Source organism: Equus caballus, chromosome 5 (genome assembly GCF_041296265.1).
Source record: "Equus caballus isolate H_3958 breed thoroughbred chromosome 5, TB-T2T, whole genome shotgun sequence".
NCBI classification, from domain to species: domain Eukaryota; kingdom Metazoa; phylum Chordata; class Mammalia; order Perissodactyla; family Equidae; genus Equus; species Equus caballus.
In genome coordinates this window covers 78,212,778-78,234,083 of record NC_091688.1, presented here as the reverse complement: position 1 = coordinate 78,234,083, position 21,306 = coordinate 78,212,778, and the positions used below count along the sequence as shown (strand labels likewise).

Below are 21,306 nucleotides of genomic sequence, written 5' to 3'. Positions count from 1 at the left end.
GGTCAGGCCCTCTGAGTCCTCCCTAATATGCCAGACCCTGCCTTCAAATTATATAATTAGCAAGCTCTTGAAGTTTAAACTATTCTTTCCCCCAAAGACATTTTTTTCTTCCAATGAGTGGAAACTCTTGATTTGATTGATTCTTAAAAAGTTTGGCATTGCTTCTAATCCAAACCTCCATTCCCCAAAAGACTGGTTTAAAAGAAAAAAAAAGATGCACAGTAGTTTTAAAAACTAAATACTAAAATAAATCTCATCCCCAATTTCCCTTCTTTCAATCAGGGTCCTGTATAATCCAAGGTTTCCCACTCCCATAACCTCAGTCATGTGGGAAATCTTTCTATTTTTTTCACTATCTAATGCCACACAAAATTCCAGACTGCTCCACATGCATGGCCAGCAAGATAAACACATTTTTGGGAGGCCCAGGAAAAAAGCTATCGGGGGGACGAGAAGTAAAAATGTTGCTGCATTCCTCTGGACTTTTCTGGTCCAATTTCAAAAACAGAACCACCACCACCTGGGGCGTGTGGCAAGCTCCAGGGCTCTGCTTAGGTTGCTAACTGTCCACCCGCCCTGCGGCCCCATGACAGTGATGAGATCTGAGAAAGCAAATCAGAAAACCTTATAAACTACTCAGTGGCAAAATAATTAATAAAGGTTATTTGAAAAGATAACTTTTCAGGCACAGAGGTTAAATCTACTCAGTGTCTTATCTTGATTTTTAGCAAATACAGTGTCGGGGTGCTTAAAAGAATACCAATAACAATTTAGTGAATTTTTTTCAACTTCTGAATAACTGTTAATTTTTTTTTAAAGTTCTAGCCTAAAGTTCTAATTTTAAAGTTCTAATTTTTAAAGTGTTTTAAAAGAAGTCTGATTATAAGAATGAAGTGGGAATCAGCAAGTAAAACAGAGTTAAAAACCAGGACAGCTCCAGGAGAAATGAGGTGTGCCCTCCTTAACATTAACCTTTTTTTAACCCTTTGTTAACCTACCTCAACTCTGCCTTTTATCCAGTCAGCTGGCACCATCCCTCATTATCTAGAGTCTCCCCAGCCACAGTTGCCTGTACCAATGGCCCCACGCTCACTGAATCAATACAAGTCTACTATCTCGGTCTGTTAAGTCCCAAGGCAAGAAATGGGAAAAAGCAAGAGGCACATAAAGGAAAAACTGGAGGGAAATTCCTTCTTTAACAACTATGAGGACTGTGTCAAGGTACAGCCCCAGCTAATAAATAACAAAGATGCACCTGGGCGCTGCAGGTGCGCCGCACTCACAGCTGAGAGCTAAGGGTGTCTGTGGAACTCACTCCCTCAAACCAATTTCCTCTCCAGCACATGGATCCCTCTGGCCCAATGGAGTTTACTGGAAGGTTTTCAAGGTAGCTGTTTCAAGGGCATGCTAAAACCAAGCTCTTTTATGACAGTAAGAATTTTCTAGAAGGTGTTTGCAGGTTCTGTGTTACAAACGGTGCAGTGAGAAAACAGATGATCTATGCTGTCAAACGTGGTCCTCAGACCAGCACCATCAACATCACAGGGACCTGTTTAACAAGGTATAATCTGTGACCCATCAAGACCTTCTAAAATAGAATCTGCATGTTAACATGACCCCTGGTGATTCGCACGCACACTGAAGTTTAGAAAGCACCGGTGTAATATCTGTCTGTTTATAACTTCCAACTCCAAAAGCAGGTTGGGTACAACCCATCCTCAGGCAAAATCAATATGAACGTTCCTATTATAAAACATATTTTAAAGCGATTATTTTCTTTACAGAAAAAAACTGCTATAAGTATCAGGCTCCTTGCTCACATTTAACATGTAGTCTAATAAAAACGAGTTTAAACACAACACATTTATTTATGATGGAAAGCTGGATGCAACTGTATTTCTCTGAAATTCTTGCTTTGCTATGAGAAGCACTTTCGCAAAAGGTGGTAAGACCCTCAAAATCCATAACCCTGAGAACAGACCACCGGGGGAAGGGAAACGATGAGACCTGGACATCAGGAGAGTAAGTCACTGGAGAGAGAGGCTCCAGGCTTTAAGACTGATTTTTCCTTCACAGTGCAAAGAGGTTTTCTCTAGATGGTGTATGGGGTTGTTCTGTGTTTTAAGATACAAAATAGGGTTTTCAGATACAAGCGGTAACTATCTTTACTATTAGGTTATGGCACAGTATTCCACTGATATGATATATGTCTTTATCCCCTTTCCTCCCCAAAAGGAATAAATTGAAAGAAAAATCACAAAATCATTCTTAACTTCATAAGCTTATCTCTCCCAAGGGTCCTGCCTTCTAAACTCTGATCCTGGCCACCAACATCTCTTGCCTCAACGATTACAGTAGCCACCAACCAGTATTCCCAACTGCACCCTTGCCCAGCAGTCTGTTCTCAACACAGCAGCCAGAGTGATCCTTTTACAACACCCTTCAGATCATATCATTCTGGTGCTCAAACCCTCCAATGGCGCCATCTCACTCCGAGTAAAAGGCTTACTACTTAAAACGGCCTACAAGGCTCTATGCACACATGCTCCCCAATTAACTCTGTGACTCTCCACTCTAGCAGCCACCTGGCCCACTTCCTATTGCTTCAGCAGCTTAGCAAACTGTCACCTCAGGACCTTTGCAATTGCTTTTCCTTCTGCCTGGAATGCCGGATCCCTCAGATATCCACTTTGAAGGAGGTGGACTCCTTCAAATCTTTGCTCAAATGTCATTTTCCCAGTGAGGACTTCCATAATCACCTAACTTTAAATTGTACTCCCCACTCACAAGCCCTAGGCCCTTTGCTTTTTCTCCATTGAACCTGCTAAAACACGCCTAATTTTTTTGTTTCTAGTCTGCGTCTCCCCACTCGAAGGTAAGCTTCATGAGGACAAAGATTTTTGTCTGTTTCGTTAACTGCTATGTCTCCAACACCTGGAATAATGTCTAGAATGCTCAATAGTGCTTATTGAATCCATCAATCAATTAACACTTTGGGAAACTCAACCACGTTAGAGGGTGGAAAAAAACTCATTGTTCTCACGAACTCCAAAGTCTCCCCTTTCTGTGCCTCAGAAGCTTGGCAACGGACCTGAGACTTGGTGGGCACTCAAAGCTTTCTGACCTCATCTAAACATAGCAGTTATTTAAAAGTTGAAAGAAAAGGTGCAATGATAAATGGCTCTTTCCTCAAACTCAAAAGGAAGGGGAGGGTGGGAGCTATATGGCATTCTGCTTCACCATGCGGCAACGAAACAACAGCGCTGGCACACACAGATGCCACTGGAAAAGTTCAAGAAAGTGCTACAGCAGCGCCCTGGCGGCACTGACAGAAACTACAGAGCCGGGGCCGCTCCAGAGGCTGACGCTCCGCTCTCCCCTCTCCTGAGGCCTATGCTACCTGAGCATCCTTTTGGATGGGGCAGAAGGGTAGGAGGGAAGAGAGGCGTTACTCCTGGTGCCTCTAATCCATCATCGAGACCAGGACTAAGTCATTCACGCACGTGAGGGGCATGTGTGAGGACAAAGGGAAGCAACACACGGGACTTAACACAGTTTTAATAGAACTTTCTCCTTTTGCCATAACTACCACTTCTCACTGGGTGGTTCCCTTCATTACCAACAGAAAGAATAACTTTAAAAAAAAAAAAAAAAATCAAGGGGCCGGCCCAGCGGTGTAGTGGTTAAGTTCAGCACATTCCACTTCAGCGGCCCAGGGTTCACAGGTTCAGATCCCAGGCGTGGACCTGCGCCACTCATCAAGAAAAAGAGGAAGATTACCTCAGATGTTAGCTGAAGGCCAGTCTTCTTCAAGCAAAAAGAGGATTGGTGACAGATGTTAGCTCAGGGCCAATCTTCCTCACCCCCTCCCCCCACCAAAAAATCAACATTTTCCTTTGAAGGTGGTAAGATTGCCCACATTCCACTCCAGCTTTTTTTTTTTTTTTAAGATTGCTAAGAGTTGGCAGGATAGGGCAGGAGAATAGCTGGGCCCCAGTCCCTAGAGCACCTGCTGCCTCATCCTTGGAAGGAATATTCTGAGAGCAAGTGTGTTTTTAAGCTCTCTAGAATTCCTCCTGATTTATAGTGTCCTCTCAGGGAACAAAAATATGGCTATACGGGACTTCAGGATAAATCTTTTTTAGGCTACTCTGGCAGAAAACATTTTAAAGAAAATGAAAGCCAGAGGCTCACACGGATGCAGTGCAAGCTGGGCCAATCTTCCGAGAGGGACAGGTGCCTCAAGGCCTGGATGACTGCGCACAGGCCCGTCCTGAGGGAAGGCCTGGTGCTGGAACCCTTCCCAGCACACTCCCTCCTCCTGCAACGCTTCCAAAACCAGCACTCGGAGCTCGGAGCGCTATCCAGGATCCAAGGGGGCCCCGGCGTAAAAGGGATTAGTTATCAAAGCAAACAAGCTAAGAAAGCCTAATTTCCTACATACATAAGGTGTGAAAGTACACGCCATGAGCCATTCGAGAGCTGTGTGGGCACACACACAGCTCTGTCCTGATGGAAATGTTGATCAGTGTTTATAAAAAAGACCATCACTGGTGTCCTGAAAGAATCCAAACAAATCAGGAATCCAGAAAGCAGGGTGACAATTAGACAGTTTAGGCCAAGGCTGCAAAGCAAAGAGAAACCTGGGTTCTGCTGACTTATCTGGCATGAAATCTGCGTATAATCTTACTCACATTCTTTCTTACACTATATGCACATCTGGTTATTCAACTATCTATTAGTAAACTCTCCTCGCAAACGAAAAAAAAAGGCCTCTTATTAGATATCATATTCCACCCCACATACACCCAATCCAGGTCCATGCAGAGCAGGGGGATGTTCGAAAAACAAACACCTTTTTTCTTGACTACTGCTAACTGGCCCACCTGTGTATGTGTGTGTTTACTGCTTCTGTGCAAAAACATAAAGCGGGAAGGACTTCATAATGCTTGAGTGTGCATGGTATCTCCAAAGGGAACACACCTAAAACGCAGGCCACTCTATCCACTCTGGGTCTTTTAATATGGTTCTTTGCTCTTTCAAATAAACAGAAAGTTGGCACTGTGTGATAGCTGGCATCACAATCAAATATCTTTTCACTATGTATCCAAAAGTGGAATTAACACAAAGTGGTTATAATAACCACCTAAAAACAATAATCATCACAGACCAAACCAACTAGCTGTGTCCAGAGATTTAGGGGTTGGCAAGAGAAGGCCTGTTGAATTTGCTTTGAACCTTCAAGTCCATCCCTCCTCTATCCTTTACATTCCCGGGGGGCAGCCCCCCGCTCCCGGCACTCTCCCTGCCTTCCTGCCATTATGAGTAACAGCCTCTGATCACTCACTTGGCAGATAGGAGAAAATGATGGCAGAACCACCTCTGTGGTCCTCAGGCCATTCATCTCCAGCCCAAGAGAAAGAGTGCCAGCTCCTTTTGGGCACATAACAGAAACAGCATGAACCCTGAACTTGCTGCCACTCTGCAAGTTACTAGCTGTATGACTGCACATACATGGCCATTTTAACTTTTCTAAAAATTGATCTGTGTCTTATTAGATACTACACCTTTCTTCCCTAAGCCTCAGTTTCCTCACTGGTAAAATGAGTATAATAATAATAGTAGGACGGGTGGCAGTAGTAATAATTACAAAAAAACAGTAATAATGAGAAATACCTACTCACTGGGTTTCTGTAAGGATTAAACGAACTGATACGCAGAGAGCACCCAGTCGAGTGCCTGGCGGGCACTGTTTTCAGAGGTGCTAACAGGTGCACTGGAGCAAAAAGACCGTAAGACTTGTCAGTGCATCTCGTCTGCAGAAGTGTGTTGACTTTTGGTTTCAACGAGAGTTGAAGCATCTTTCTAAATTACTTTTTCTAAGTTCCATTACTCTCATTCTAGAAATGAAGAAAACAACACTTGCCTACCCCAGGGACTGCTATGAGAACCAAATGAAATATTAAATATAAGAGCATTTTGAAAACTATAAATATAAAATGATATTATTATTCGTTTAGCTTCTCCCCAAGGCTGCCAGCCTGTCCTGTTCCAAACCAAGTATTATCCAGTTGGTATCTCTGCTTGCTGTCCCATGGACAGAGTTCAGAGCTTACTTAGCAGGAAAATAGCTCCAGCTAAAAATATCTCTATTTTTCCTTGCTGTGGATTATACCCAGGTACATCCAGTAGAGATGAAAAGAAATGTGTTTGCTCAACAGAAATGTGTGTGCGGGTCGTGGGCAAGCCTCCAAGAGGATGATCAGGCCCCAAATGGAAAGAGTGGACCATCCCACGAACAGCTCGTGGGCATGGAGGCCAGCAATCTCGCTGCAGAATGCACCCCAGCAGTACCGCTCTGACCTGACACAAGGGGCCAGTGCCTGCAGACAAGTCCATCACTTCCAACCAAGCAAATTTCCCTGAATTCTGTCTGTGTGCTCTTTTTCCCGTTATTAGGGCTCCTGGGAACACAGCCCTACCTAACTCTGGTGAGCCTCAGAGGCAGCAGTTAATATTTTTTAAAGATGTGTAGCGGAACAGTTTTCAAAGTGAAAACTTACGGAGCCTTAAACCCACAGGAGCAAGTATTTATTTTTTAAACTTCCTACTTTTCTGAGAGAGATTACAGGATCTAAGATAAGGTGCCAGAAACCTAGGGTAATTTCTAATCGGGAGGCATTTAGGGTCCCTACACAGCTCTTGTTCACCAAGAGCATGGCCCCTCCCTCCCCACAATGCTGTACAATTTCCAAGGAACGAGGGAGGGAAGGAAAACGCATGAGTTTTGTCAAAGCATCCGCTAACCCTGGGCCGTGGCTGGCTGCCCCTTGCCTACTTCCCCCTCAGCCACAAGCAGAGAAGGAAAGGCTTTCACTGAAGGCCCAGCCAAACCCATGGGCTGGAACAAGCAGTCTCCTACTATTCTAACTTGGGCTCATTTCATGTGCTGCGCTGTGCTCTGCCCCTCGCTGGCTGGGTATCTAAGGCAGGCCTTTTCCAGCCTTCGTCCCTTCTGCTGCCAAGAACTCCACAACAGAACCTCACGGCCACGTCAGTGAAGTCAGAAAGCAAATCAATAAGGCCCATTACTTGAGGGTCCTTCCACTCTGACAACTTACGTACATCTCTTCTGAGGCCAAAGGGGTTTAATCTGGTTCCAGGGTGTCTCATGGGTGGCTCCTCAATCAAGCGAAGAGGCTCATTCATTCCACACTGAGGGTCTCCTACACAGAGGCTCCAGTGGGGTGGTGCACGGGCTGGACTCTAGAGCCAAATTGCCTGGGTTCAAGTCCCAGCTCCTCACTTAGTTACAAGACTTGATGCAAATTATTAACCAAACTGAGTTTCAGTTTCCTTGTTTGTAAAATGCAGATGATGATGATAATACTAAGACCCACTTCATAGGCTTGTCTCATAAAGACAAAACAAATCAGCTGGCAGAGAGCAAGGCATTGACAGAGGTCAGCCGATGTGCCAGGCACGGTCGTCTTTGAAGGCCATACTCTCAGCCTCACTTTTCGAGGCCACCGTTTGAATTTTAAGCATAAACAGCATATGACTTTGGCTACAGGGGAATGGAAGAGGAGAGAATCCAAACCTCAAAATGAAATCCGCAGGCCTCGTTCTGACATTCAAGTTCCTCCACAACCTGCTTGCTTCTTTCCTTCCAAACAGCCCTCCTGCCACGCTCCCGGACCAGTTTTCCAGGGCCTCCATTCGCCACAAAAACAGCAAGCGCCCAGGTGCCATGTACTGTGCTAGACACACTCCTCCCACACTGTCAACCCAACACCTTCCCCTTCCTAGATTCTGCCCAGCCTTCGGAACCGAGCTCGGGCCGGGCGCTCCCACAAAGCCCTGCCCGGATGCTCTAACCCACCTGGCGGCCCCTTCCAAACGCTCTGAGGTCTTCGTGCTTTTACTGGGCACTCACCACACACTGATTATTTTGTTATATAGTTATATTTTATTTGCCTAACTAAGGTACAAGCGACTCAGAGGAAGGGATGAATCTTGGATTTCTTTGTATTTTCCTAAGTGACTAGTACTTTGCTTTAGCAGGGACTCAGAGAATAAGTGATTTACTTGATGTTTCAAGAGGGCACAGCTAGCACACAGCAAACCTATTATCATTTTTTCTAAACAAATACCCTTGCGATCAGTACTCCCTCAGCATGTAGAGACTTAAAGGCTCAATCTGCAGACCCAGACAAAGTAGGTTTAGGATTAAATCTGCCACTTATTAGCTGTATGACCTTGAGGAAGTTACTTAACCTCTCTGTGCTTCAATTTCCTCATCTATCTATAAAACTAAGGATAGGGCTGGCCTGGTGGCAGTTAAGTTCCCATGTTCTGCTTCAGCAGCCCGGGGTTGGCCAGTTCAGATCCCGAGGGCAGACATGGCGCTGCTTGTCAGGCCATGCTGTGGCAGGCATCCTGCATATAAAATAGAGGAAGATGGGCACGGATGTTAGCTCAGGGCCAGTCTTCCTCAGCAAAAAGAGGAGGACTGGCAGCAGATGTTAGCTCAGGGCTAATCTTCCTCAAAAAAAAAAAAAAAAAACCTTTGTTTTCCAGTTTGACCCAGGCATCAATGAAAGCAGAAAATTCTGCCTCAAACCCATCAGGTATGATTATACATCTTGTCATCAAAACAGCACATTTTCCATCAAGTCGTTTCTCTTTTTTTTTTTTTTTATTACTTTTCAATGAGATTTTAATTAAGATCAGTTTTAACGCACAGGCTAAAAGGCAAATAACTCTTCAATCATGAGACAAAATGAAACTGCTGACAGAGAGAATGGGCAGTTCAAATTCATACATGGCATTCAAAAAACAAAAAGTGTAGTAACTTTCTCTCAAGATATTTGCAACAAGGGGGACATTCTGCTTTCCAATCTTATAAACCAAGTTCTGCAAACTGGCTTTCACTCAGTCACTCAGGGCCTACATAGGACTCCTGGTCTGAGTCTACTGGAGCCGTCACTGTGGTCTGGCTTCCTCAGCAGAGCACAGAGGTTAAGAGCATAGATGTAAACCTGGCTCCTCCACCTCCTAGCTACATGACGCTGTGCAACTTCTCTCTGTATCTCACTTCATCATCCGTAAAATGGGAAAAATAATCACACCTATCTCAGAGTTGTGAAAAGAGCTCACGAAATAAGGACATATTCACTCCTTGTTATACTCTATAACTGTTTAGCCAATGCCTGGCTGTACTGCACACTCAATAAATGGTAATTATCATCTCTATCATCTCATCTGTATGTGAATTCAATAGCCAAAACCAAGAAGCTAATCATTTTTCAAGTCAATGCATTTCTTGTTGAGACCAGCCAGATTCTAGAACTGGTCCAACAAATTAGTATTATGTAACTCATCACAGAAGAGACATAAAGCAAATTACAATAAAACAGAGCAAATTAAGCTTCCAAACGTGTTAAGTAAGCCTGAGTGTGAACACTAAGCTGTTGACCTAGGGGACCTGATACTCTTACTTAAGCAACAATGTTCCAACCGAGTCATTTGCTGCTTCTCATCTCCAACCTCACACTCAGATGGCCTCCAGGAAGCACAGTGTATTTCTGTACTTTTTTTTAAAAGTTACATATTAAAATATCTGAAAGGGGCAAAATTAAAAACCTCCTAAGCAGCTTATGCCAAGAGCGTCTCCTCTATCTAGAAAATCTATTTATTTCGGAATAAAGAACAAAAAGGCTTTCTTGTAATTCTTATTTAGAACAAGAAATTAAATGTAATCTATGCATGTAACAAAATTAAGCTGGATGAAACATTAGCATATTTGGTCTCTACCCATCTGAACACTGAAGGGTGGTTAGGTATCTATGTCATTGACATTAGAATGTCTAGCACCATCTGGTAAAATATAACACAGGCAAACATACTATGTATCTGCATAGTAATCAAACATTTTATTTCTCTGAAGAACATAGATACGTAAGTTTTACATAAACATCACGTCCTAAATTTTTCTAAACTGAAGAGACTGAGGGAAAATATATCCAAAAGAATATAACGAACGTGCAGTTTGTATTACGCAGCTTACCTGCAGTGGCTAGACAGGAACTCATCAGGGCAAACATGGCCACCACATAATGAGAAGCCATTTTTATTTCTCCAAAAGTGGGTCCTGTTCAGTCACCTCAGTCTGCAGTTCTTCAGATCGTAGTCACGATTTGCAAATCAGAAGTGACCTTAAAATCCTTTCCAATTTCCAAATTGCCTGTAAAAATAAACATATTTCAAGAAGAAAACTTAATGCAGAAACTTCTTTTGATAGACACACATTAAAGTGAAATGAAGAATTTCCAAAAAGTATAAGATAAATTTATCTCAACAGCTGCCAAGACAGCACTCAAACAAACTGAGGTGGGGGTGGTAATCACCCAAGAAAGATTTTTATGGCAAATACTTTTGCAAAGACATCTTATTTTTGACATTTTAAATCTTTGGTTTTATTTAAAATTTTGAGAATACAGAAGAAAATCAAGGTGCACCTATAAAATAGCATCACCAGTTATGCTGTCGCACTATAGGAATCCATGCCACCCGACACATGAATTCCCCAGTGCCAACAAGAAAACACAAACAACGCTGATTAGAGACTCAATCTGATGTTACAATGACAGAGTTAACACAAGGATCAAATTAAAATACATTTAGAATCTATCTGAAAAATAAAGAACCATTAAAAGGCAAATTCTTATTTCAACCCATTTGCCAAGCTTTTAAGAGGAGAAAACTCTTCCGTGTTTCTTAGCCCCCTCTGAGACCACCTGGTTACCGGCAGAGAGCAACCAAAGGTCCTTTCTAAACTTATCCCATCCAGAGCCTTGAATGATGTGTTTCGTGGTGATTTGTTTACCTTGAATCTCCCTCCTATGGCCCTAAAGATTACCTCATTTAGACCCTCCAAAGTATATCTTCCAGCCCTATATCCCCGAGCCTGGCACAACCCACAGAAGTTGGTCAACAAACATTTATTAAGCACCCACTATGTTCCAGGCATTGTGTAGGGAGATGATTCCTTCTCCTCAGGAATAAAAGTCATCCCACAACTGGATAAAGGCACAGAGACGCTGCCTGATCTCAGGCCTGGGAGAGGCAGGATCACGGAGTCTCCAGGAACCATCTCAAACTGCTGGGGACTGCAGCCTTGTGCCCCTCACCCAGGAACTACCAGCCACAGAACCAGCTCGCTGCCTTCAGAAATGAAGCCAGTTCGGGCACTTGTAGATACAGTACAAAACTATAAAAACAATGGCAAAAGGAGTTTCTAATTAAATGGTCCTAGTTTACCTCATCAAGTGTTAAGAGAAAGACATTTAAAATGGCTCTTCGCAGTAGTAACACTAATTGCCTATCAGAAGGAGGGAAATAGGGCGACTGAGGGATACCGGTGGGAGGGAGGGAGCAGAAGCCTTTTCACTGAATTCTCAGTTGGGTTTTGCAAATATCACCTATCCAGACATAATAACATAAAGCTCTAACTTCAAAAATAATTTTTAGACGTGCTTTAAAACTAAATTATTATACATGCAGGAGGCACTGTGGTTCAATCTCGGTATATGACAGTGATTAAAAGCCTACTATGAATAAAATATGGATTATAACGGCAGCTCAAAGCCTGCCTCTGTGTGAATCCACTCTGCCACCTACAAATGGGTGACATGGGGCAGATTACCCTTCGTGCATGAACCTATCGTATGGGCTATTAGGAGGATTAAATGAATTAATATACATACAGTGCTTAGATCAGTGCCTAGCACATTATAAGTGATGAATAAATGTTAGCTATTATCATCACTACTTGTCCATTCCCTCTGAGGTATGTTTATACCAATAAAGCGGAGAAATTAGGGTGTGGTTATTTACGTAATTCTTAGCTACTGTAAAACCAGTTCAATCTTCTGTTTACTGCAAAATAAACATTACAAAAGATGCAAAAAGGAGATACGCTAAAGAGCGGAATCACTAAAAGAACAAAATTGCCAGTCAAGTTGAGGCACAAGTCATTGGGGGCACAATGGTCTTGTCTCAAAAACTAATTACGGAGAGAATTTTGGAAGCTATGAAACTGACTTCAGTCATCCCATGAGGTCCAACCTTTCTGTGACCATAATTCCACATCACCTCAGATGAAATGGAAGTGTCCTCTGTTAACTAAAAAGTCACTGACAGCAAAGAGAATTTGGCTCTATTTTTTTCCCTTCAAAAAATTAGATTTCCTGAATGGACTGATACGGAAAACCCTCTTGAAAGAACACACTATTTCAGCAAGAGCCAAACCCTGCAAGGAAATCTCAGAAGAAGATGGCTTCCCAGAGGATTTTTATGGGGCACGCAAACTATAACCAGCACGAGGCTTGTGAGACTATTTAATGAACTTGTGTCACCCTCTGCCCGCAGCTGCAGAGGGTCTGTGTGACTGTGTGTTAATCCTGGGGCTTAAACCAGGTCTGAAGGAACCTGTGGAAAAGAAAAGCAAACGGTTCTATTAAAAATATAGACTGCAAATTGCTGACAAGAATATTGGGCAATTATAAAAATGCAGCAATTACAGATATAATAGAGCCAAGCTAAACAGTTTGATACCCAAAGGCAAACCACAGCAAGTTTACACCGGATCTTCAAACATCTCCGAGGAAGTCCAAGGCAAGTTGAAACTACACACTGCTGCTTCTAACAAAGAGGGAGCTTTTCTTCTTTTAGCTTAAAAGTCCCTCCACAATGTAACTTGTTCAAAAAGAAAATAAACTGCAGAGAGTTTTCTGTCTAATCTTCCCAATGTGGTGACAGGATCCGAAGGCGGAGGAGAATAAAAAGGGAAGCATGTTGTTCCCATTCAGTGGAACTCGTATTTTGGCCAAAACTTGCAAACATCAGCACCTTACCACACGACTTAGGGATCAGTTCTCCAACTGGAAGAATGCTGGACAAGCAAAGGCTTCTGAAAAGTGGTAGATCTAAAATAAAACTAGAGAAATACCAACTCTTCTTCCTTCTCCGAAGTTATATCACACTCAGTTTGCAAAGACCAGGGACGCCTCACCCTGGTTTTCTGACCTCACTGAATCTCTCTGGACTTTAAGAACTAAATGCTCCCTTTAGAAATATAAATAAGGGTACTCGGAGATCTTGAAAGAACAATTTGGGGTCTACTGCGTAACAGTCATTTTGCCCACAGTTCAAAGTAATGTGTTCCATTCAAAGGGCATCATAACTTTTAGTATCCACAAATGAACAGAAAAAAACTAAGTGAGAGCTTAATGGATTAAAGAAAAACAATGAATGTGCTACTAACTCTTCTAATTTCAGAGTTCCTCTATGTGTATTTCTGAAGCCATTCATCTGAGCGTGCTGCCCCACCTGCCCCAGTGATCCAACCGAGTACATAGGTAATGACCAAGACTAGCCAAAAACCCCTACCCAAAGGAGTTCTGAAATCCATCATGAGTTAAACCAATGTTCAAAAGGAATTGGTTGGGAATGGTATCCCTTGGGTTGAACAGGACGTTTTTTTAAAGAGCAAATCTATCTTAGGACAAAATGCGGCAAAATGATGTCTGGCAGTAGGCTAAAAGCCAGCAAAAAAAATTACTAAATTCCCCTTTCTTGGCTAACAAAACCAGCTATATAAGATTATCAAAATAAGAATTAACATACAATTAACTTGTAGTCAATCAATTTCTCAATTAAAAGAATTAACATGCTAAAGAGATATGAATGGCCCTTAAAGTTGGAAGAGGTCAACATGACGTCATTGATGAAGGGGAGCTCAATCCCCAAGACCAGCACTTGCCAAAATAACACGGCAGAGTCAAGACTAGAAAGCAGATCTTTCCATGACCAGCACTCTACCTCCCAGCTGAAGGTCTGTCATCAAAAACTAGGAACCATTTTCTATTTTCTCCCCCTCAATATTCAATCTCTGAAAACAGAACGTTTTTTCCAAGAAAGGGGAAAGACTGTCACGGCTGCCATCAGACATTGGTACTTCCATCTTGCCATATGCACTCTGCACCAATCATTACTGATCACAAACTGTGATTTGACTTCAGGACTGTGGGTGGCAGCTATAATAAACAAACAATCCTTGGTAATACTGTCTGACTCCAAGTTCTCTGAAAAGGCAAAGGGCAAGATGAAGCACAAACCTACGCATTGTCATATCTTAATGCTGAGACTGTTCAGTCCCCAATCAGGAAAACATTCAACAAATTTGAAGATCTTAAGAACAGAGAAATATTGAGTGAAATAAAAAAATTACCATTCCCTAAACTCAAATAGTAAATAACACCATAGTTGCTGATACCTTAAACATGAAATGGGTTTTCTGACAGATCATTAAAATGTTTCTAGTCTGCCATTTAAGTGAATTTTTTGGAGAAAAATATACTGTTAAGTCTGCAAATGGTTAAACAAAAACTGGTAGAGAAATTGTTCTGATGGCTATCAACATGTTATTCAGGGGATTTAGAAGAGGCAGGATGGATGACATCAATATCTAGCTTGGCAGCCTGTAGAAAGGGGTGTACAGGATGTAGAACAGATACTGTTGTTTGTCTGATGACATTTGGATGCCCTTTGAGACCTGTACACAGAGAAAGCAAAGCCACCTTACTGAGTCACAACACAACTCTCAGATTTCTCTACTACACAGAGAAACTGGCTAATTCCAAATCCCCATTTTCAGAAAGATTTGGCACAAAGAGGGGAAAAGTCTTGGATTTGGATAAGAAATCTTTGGAACTGCATCCAAGCACAACCAATATTCAACAAATATTTACTACCATGTGCCAGGCACTGTTGAAGATGCCAAAGATATAGCAGTGGAAACAGGAGCCCCAATTCTGCCCTCATGGAGCTTATATTCTAGTAAAGTCATGCCATTTACTACTTTAGGCAAGATATTTCATTTCCTGACCTTCATCTGTTCCTTCAAGAAATCTATATTCATTGCTTACTCCACGCCAGGCAATGGGGATATACGGGCCAAGCAAAGAGACATGTTTTCTGCCTTCATGGGCTTAAAGTCTGGTGAGATAAACAAATAATCACAAATATACAACTACACACTATGATAAGAGCTCTAAAGGAAAAGTATCTACAACCTGAAGGATAAGCAGAGGTTGAAGAGGCCAGGTGAGGAGGTAGAGGAGCCCCTACAGATCCCCGACACAGGAGGGAGCATGGCTGCAAAGCTAAACAAACGGGAAAGGACAGGAATGAGGTTCAAGAGGAAGTGGTGTGATCCGACTGGGTTTTTAAAGATTTCTCTGAGTACTGTGTGGAGAACAGACTGAAGGGAGCTCAGAGTCACGGAAGATCAGTTAAGCTTCTTACAGCAGCAGGTCAGACAAGAAAGGTGGTTTAGATCAGAACGGAGTCTCAGTTTCTTCATTGTAAGAAGATAATAACAAATTTAGCTTACCTACATCATAAGGTTGTTGTAAGAATCAAATGAGATTGTACGTGTACAGTATAAAAGTTATTATTTACCATTAGCAGGCTGCCTCTCCTAAAGGGGATTATTATCCTGAGGCCTAACAGTAAAGTGCCAACATTCTGTGGCTGCCAGTGGCAGGAGAAAAAGGAGGATCGCTCTTGAAATACCTACACTTATGGGCAGAAATTCCACACAAAGACTCAGTGCGAAGAGAGGCAGGAGGCACAAAAGAAACAGGATGTGCAGAGAAGCTGGACTCCACTCTCCCCTGTACCTCTAGGGCCTGGCCCACCCTCGCTCCTGGGCTGAGAGTGTGACCAACACATCTCTGGCCTCAGCATGCTTGGCTTCCTTGGGGCTGACCTTCAGTCAGTCCTTAAAAGTCCTTCTGTCTGTCCCAAACACAACAGACCTTACCACCCAAGCAAAATCCAGTAAAAAGGGGAGGGTGGGAATGAAGACATTTCACAAGGTTGTAAAAGACCATGTTTCGTTCCAGTTCACAAAATAGGATGGACTTTTTACCCACTCTTGCAATATTCCAGGAACCACCTTTCACCTTTGATATTTGTGTATCTAAAGATCTCTGTTGCTTATGATTCTAAGCTACAATTAATAGAGAACTCTACCTGGGGGATTCCAAACCGGGCTTACCCAGCCAGATGTGTTACACTGGACAAGTCATGTAACCTCCACCACCCCTCATCTGTAACATGGTGATGATATTCTGATTGTAATGTATGAGACAGAATATGGGCATTGTACCTAAAACAATACCTGGCCCACACAGTACATTTTTTTAAAATAATAGTCATTGGAGTTTTGATGGGTAAAATGCAACTAGACTTTCAGAAAACCAAGCAAACTACCAGCAGCGAGATAATATAAACAGCAGTTTAGATCAGTTTGTATTAATTTGGGGATTAGACTTTATCATCTAGAATTTCAAAAATTCCCTCCATCACCAAAAAGCAATGATTCCTAACTCAATACAAGAGATATGAGTCCAAAAGATAAATCATAACATTGTAAAGCTTTTCCCAAAGGGTGGCAAAGCTACCACTTCAACATCTCTGGTATAAGTTACAGGGATCTGGCTGCGTGGCCCTCCTCAGTTCCACCTCATGATTCCAAATTAGCATCAGGGGGGGTAGCCAGGGGGCTGCGGAACTCAGCCTGGCACTGCCACCAAACCAACCAGGCTACCTGCAGTGAGGAATCAGCTACCACCGAAAGGGCTTATTAAATCATGACGCTGCAATTATTCCAGCAAAATTCAGCACATCTGAATAGTCTCAGGAGGCCGGCCAGCCAGCAAGTACCAGGCCATTGAAAAAATCTTCTACGGAGCTACATCTACCCGACCTCTAGCAGACTATTTGCTACGATATACAGTAATTTACTAAAACTTTTGATTTACATGTTTGTTTATATTCACAGGGATTCTGCAAATACATGAATTCAGAATAAACCCTCCAGCAACAGACTATTGTGTTAATTACACTTAAGCCCATTTTTTTACTCCTTTCACTGACTTCCAATAGAAAATTATTTCTCTGGTGGCATGGGGGGAGTCCCTCAAAAGATACATTTCAATTATTCAACTCATATTATTTGGTAAGGAAAGGGCTCAGCAGCCCAAGCAGCTCATCTCTTGGCATAAATCAGCATCCAATGGAGGTACCACAATGTGGGACAGCAAGTCTAAGAAAATGATTCAACAGCCCAGCCATGTGAAACACGAGGAATTAAAACCCTTCAATGGCTGCCCACTAGACGTTGCCTACTTAGTCCGACCTCATCCTCTGCATGCTCCACCACACTCCCCTCAATTCAGTCCCACAAAAGGAAGAAGCCTTAGCTTCCAGAAGTGATGTTCACTGTGTTACAATTCAGTGACGCTCCACTGTCCCCCTAACATAGCCACTTTCCAACATCTTAGGTCTCAGCGTAAGCATTACTCCTTTAAGCAAGCTTTCTATGATTCCCTTGGACAAAGTTAAAAACTTGGACACCTGGAATGTAGTGCAATTCAACCCTGCAGGTAAATCTTCATGTAACTATTTCCTTCCAGGTATGGCTCTCGCACTCATCTGTTCACTCTAGAGAGATGAGTGTACCTAGCTCACGACTTGGCACATAGTAAGGATCCGATACAGGCACCATAATGGATAGCAAGTATAAAATTCTATTGTATACATTACAATTAAAAGTAGTGTGGAAGGCTGGTGAATTATCATAACATTTCTCAATAAGAAATGATAAACCAACAAATAAGAGTTGTATATCTGAAAGAACCTGTACCCCAGGGCAGTCTCAAAGTAAGAGGAGAGGCTGGAGTTCTGGCATTAACATGTTTTATAAGCTCAGACAAGTCACACTTCATTCTGGGCTTTAATTTCTTCATCTCTAATATGAGGAGATTGAAGAGAAAATCTTTTATTCTATACCTTAATTATAACTGTCATTATATGGACCAATAACTAATCCTGACTCCCTCCCATGAGACTTAAACACACTTGTGGAAATTTGAAATATATGATCATACAATGGCTAGCAGGAATGACTTAAAACTGGAAAGTATTATCTAAAAAAACACTCAACTTGACAACATAAGTGCAAATAAAATACTAACGCTATATTCGCCATTTTTAATATAACTTATATAAACAAAAAATATAAGTGAATTATCTTCCAAGCAATGTAAGCATATACATAACCTGAATTTTATCAGATCTGCCCATGTTATCAAAACTGCCGTTTTTATTCTATTCTTCAAACTCCATGAACTCTACTCAGTCCCCTCACCTCATTCCAAAAGCCCCTTCTGATTGATCCCATCCCACTGTGAACACTCCGTCTCCTCAAAATGCGTGTATAATTTGTTCCATGTTATCTTCCACTCAGAGCCAACTCAGAATGTTAGAAATAGATAACATCTACTCCAACCCTTTAATTTTACAGATTAACAAACCAAGAATTAGAAAGGCTCAATGAGTGGCCCACGGTTACATAGCTAGTTAGCAGCACAGCCAAGACTTGTCCGCATGCTGCTTTGTAATTACTCTGTGCTCGTTCATGTGTTTACACTTCATTCCCCTTCCTATTACAGGCTAACATCCTGCTTTCTTCTGACCCCACAAAACATCTCAGCTACCATCTATTGAGCGCTTACTGTGTTTTTCACAAGTTCTCATTTCAGCCTCTCAACAACCCAAGGAGATGGATGTCCTTTACTCCACTCTACAGTGAGAAAAGTGAAGCTTCACAATGCTAGACAAGCCCAAGATGGCCGGCTAATAAGTCCTGGCACCAGGATACGAGCCCTGGTCTGTCTGCCTCCACGGCCCATGCTCTAAACACTACCAACAGGAGCCCCTCCACTGCAGAGTCACCTGCTGGTAGTGGGTGGGCTGATTAGATCTGACATTAGGGATAAGTTATTTTGTTTTGAAACCAGGGAAGCAAGGCTCAATCAGCAGTCTCATTTTACTTCATTCATTCACTCAGCAAACATTTACTAGCACCTACCATGCACCTTGTACTGTGTAGGGAGCTGGGGACACAGCAGTGAACTAAACATGACACTGTTTGCAAGGAGTTTACCTCCTAATGGGAGAGACAGACAACAAATAGATAATGCGTCAAGCGGTGGTTTAAATCCTATGAGAGAAAAATAAAGCAGATTAAGCAGAGAGAGTGATGAGAGGAAGGAAGTTATTTAAGATGGGATGGTCACAGAAGGTGTGATATTGTGATTTATAGTAAGAAATACATATTTGGTGTTCATCCCCATTTCTGGTACAGAGCTCCTAAAACCCGTGGAATTTCTTCAGTGATGAGAGATCAATGTGTCTTTTGTTATGTTAGTAAAGTGACTTGTGGACCCCACCCAAGGATGGGGCTGGTGGCCAGGAGAGCTCACCATGTGACTAGAGGTTGGAACTTTCAGTCCCACCTCGCCCATCTCTAAGGGGCTAGAGGGTGAATCAATCTCCAAGGGCCAGTGATTTAATCAACCACGTGTATGCAATGAAGCCTCCATAACAATGCGAAAGGCTGGCGTTCAGAGAGCTTCCAGGTTGAACAGGTGGAGATGTGGGGAGAGTGGCATCCTGGCAGCAGGCAAGGAGGCTCCACAGCCTTCCCCCACACCTTGCCCTACGCATCTCTTCCATCCCGCTGTTCCTGACTTATACGCTTTTACAATAAACCGCGAAGCTAATAAATAAACTGTTTCTTTGAGTTCTGTGAGCCTCTCTAGCAAGATAATTGAACCCAAGGCAGGGGGTGTTGGAACCTCCAATCTGTAGCTGGTCGGTCAGAAGCACAGGTGACAACCTGGGCTTGCAACTGGCATCTGAAGTAGAGGGAAGTCTTGTGGGACTGAGCCCTGAAACTGTGGAATCTAATGCGCTCTCTCTGGGGAGACAGTAAATAGTGTCAGAATTGATTTGAATTCTCATATACCCTGCGGGTGCCCGAGAATTGCTTGGTGGTGTGAGGGGAAGACCATCTCACACACACAGTGGAATCAGTGAAGGCCTCTTAGATGAAGTAACATTTGAGAACAGAGGTGAGAGACAGATCTATGACAGTATCTGAAGGAAAAGCATCCCCAAGGCAGTAAGGCGAGCAAGTGCAAAGGCCCTGCGGTGAAAGCACACTTGGTGTGCTGTAGGAGTATAGTAGAGTGGAAAGTGTGGGAACTCCTCCAATTTACCTGAGTTCAAATCCCTGCCCGGCCTCTTCCTAGAGGTGTAACTGTGAGTAATGTACTAAACACCTCCATGCCTCATCTGTAAGGTAGAGATAATCATTCCATTTCCCTAACGTGGTTGTTATGAGGATTAAGTCAATTAATAACATGTAAAGCACTTTATATCTACTATGTTCTTAGAGTTCAGGAAATGGTAGCTACGATTTTCAGCTAGGTCATTGATAACAGCTCCATTTAAGACAATCTATTTTCAGTTGGATAGTTTTAAACCCCAAGGTTAAATTATGCTGCTGGCTTTGCACACGGCCAATAACTTCCACGTAAGCCTTTGACTTCCATGGCTGGGCTTCCTGTCCTGACCAGGAGTGCTCTGGAGGAACCACACTGATGTTATCACAAAAAGAGCAGGAGGCAAATCACTCTAACATCACTGCTAAGCTAATATAAATTAGCTCTTCGTTCAACATAACCCTGACCCCCAAGAAGCAGAAGCTTCTTCAGAAGTGTAATTTACTGCCCTGTGGATTTAAGTCATTGGTTTCCTAGGACCAGATTCCAGTCTTGACGCCTCACTGACAGAAGCAAGTGGTAATTTCAATTGCAACCCTCTGTCTTGAGAAGAGTTAAAAGCTCTCTTCAAAATTAGGACTGTAATTTAATTTTAAAAAATCCTTTCTCCAATGTCCTTTTTATCTAAACTTAACATTTCTTTTCAAAGAGATTAGAACATCAAAGCAAAACTCAAGAGTCATCTGACCCGGCCATCTCCACACTGTTCCTTAGAACACAGCCCCAAAGCAACTCTAGAAGATACAGTGAGCAGCACTCCAGATGGGCCCGGAGCCAAGGGAAGATGTCAGGGTGACAAGAAAATTCTGCTCCTCTGCCCCATACCCTCTCCCCCAGCTCTTTTCTTTAACGCTGTGTTTGCTTTTCATCTTTGTAGCCCAATGGGTTAAAGGGTAAACCGCAAGCAGAGAGAAACCACAGCAAGCCCAAGCCTGTCAGAGGTAAAATGGGAGCCTTCCCAAACCACTTGTAAGGCTGGGGAGAGCCCACGGTTGCTGCTTCGAGTCAGACAATTAAAAAGAGGTCAGTGTTCCAGTCTGACAGG

At 42.7% G+C, this 21,306-nt stretch overlaps 1 protein-coding gene across 8 annotated transcripts in view; it reads right to left on the bottom strand.

Moving 5' to 3' along the window:
- Nucleotides 1-21,306, bottom strand: part of TGFBR3 (transforming growth factor beta receptor 3) — a 187,383-nt gene that overhangs the window by 155,586 nt on the left and 10,491 nt on the right. For all 8 annotated transcript variants that reach the window (XM_070267306.1, XM_023641670.2, XM_023641671.2 and 5 more), the window contains exon 2: nucleotides 10,070-10,246. In XM_070267306.1, coding sequence (XP_070123407.1) covers nucleotides 10,070-10,130 — 61 coding nt within the window. In that variant the 5' untranslated portion in view covers nucleotides 10,131-10,246. The remainder of the gene's footprint in view (nucleotides 1-10,069; nucleotides 10,247-21,306) is intronic.